This window comes from Alligator sinensis, unplaced genomic scaffold, assembly GCF_000455745.1.
Source record: "Alligator sinensis unplaced genomic scaffold, ASM45574v1 scaffold615_1, whole genome shotgun sequence".
Classification (NCBI taxonomy): domain Eukaryota; kingdom Metazoa; phylum Chordata; order Crocodylia; family Alligatoridae; genus Alligator; species Alligator sinensis.
Window position 1 is genome coordinate 448,512 of NW_005841982.1, and position 1,301 is coordinate 449,812.

The 1,301-nt window shown below is 36.4% G+C and overlaps 1 protein-coding gene across 2 annotated transcripts in view; it reads left to right on the forward strand.

Moving 5' to 3' along the window:
* The first annotated feature begins 447 nt into the window (after positions 1–447).
* MAPRE2 (microtubule associated protein RP/EB family member 2) overlaps positions 448–1,301 on the forward strand; it is a 132,510-nt gene continuing 131,656 nt past the window's right edge. For both annotated transcript variants that reach the window (XR_003093445.1, XM_006021203.3), the window contains exon 1: positions 448–634. Coding sequence is in view for 1 of the 2 variants with exons in the window: in XM_006021203.3 (XP_006021265.1) it covers positions 551–634 (84 nt within the window). In the remaining variant the exon portion in view is untranslated. The remainder of the gene's footprint in view (positions 635–1,301) is intronic.

Below are 1,301 nucleotides of genomic sequence, written 5' to 3' on the forward strand. Positions count from 1 at the left end.
CTTACTAAAATAACAAAGTCCTTCTCTTGTTTACGAGGCTTCTTTCACTCAGGGTGATTGTAGAGCTCTACAAACAGCTACAGTAAGTATTTAAACAGTTATGGAAGGTTACCATACAATAAAATCCACCCCAGATAGCTACAGCTATATTTCTTCTTACCCACCTACCCTCAAGATTTTTTTTATAAACTAACTAAAGAAATACAAATAGTAAAATCTCAAAGCTTAATCCTACACCTTCCAAAGTGCTTCTGTTAGTACACAGAGCAATCATAAGATGTCTGTCCACTCCCTTCTAAATAACACAATTATGTAATAAGGTCATAAAAGACATGTGATCCCTCCAAAGCTTTTTTTCATAGGTTCTCCCAAATGCTGGGTGGGATTAAGGGTGGAGCTAGGGTTTTAGCTGTGCCCATAATCAGGTGTATAAAAGGTGACTTAAGTAAAGCCCTCTTCTAAGGAAAATCTACAAGTCTGGGATAAGTTTCTTTGTCTTGTATTGGGATATTTTTTCTTACCTCTTCCTACTGCCGTATCCACTGCTCTCATGTCAAAGCATCAGAAAGCTTCTTATAGTGGGGATGAATCTCTAAATAACTCCTTGAATACCTCCACCAATCAGCAATGCAAGGTAAGTCATAGAGTTTACCAGTTCAGTTTGTTTGTTAATAGTAAATAATTTAAATCCTTAGTTTTTACAGAGCCAAATGCAACTTAAACTTTCTTGTACAATATTTTACAAGTCTTTATTCTTTCTGCCATGTGTATTATCTCTTTACTCTGTAACCCTCCCTGCCTATAAATCTAACGCAGGTGGGGCAAAACTAAGCTAAAATGCACTTCAATTGAATGTTATTACAAGGAGTTACTACTTCCCAGGTGTCCTCTCTGAGTTTTTGGGGCTACTGATTTGGAGAGCTAACATAACATCTAGCCTCATCACCAAATCAACTTGATGTAGTTTTGGTAATTATGTAGCTGTTTGGCAATGTTAATAAGTATGTCTGTGCAAATAGGAAATGTAGTGCTGTGCTTAATTGCCCTGCCTTAGTCAGGTCTTTTGATACACCCAGGAACTGTCATAACTTTGGCTTGCAGTATTGTAGTTCCCTGATTATACATTCCTGATTATTCCTGTGTGTAATAGCTTCTGACTTGAGCCCTTTTGACCAAAGGTCTTCAACCAGCAGTTTATTTATTTAACTCAGATACCCAATAATCATCACACTTGCAGTATGGAAGTTTTTTATAGTTTATTATTTTATCATAATATTGATACTTCTCTTTGCTATCTTTCC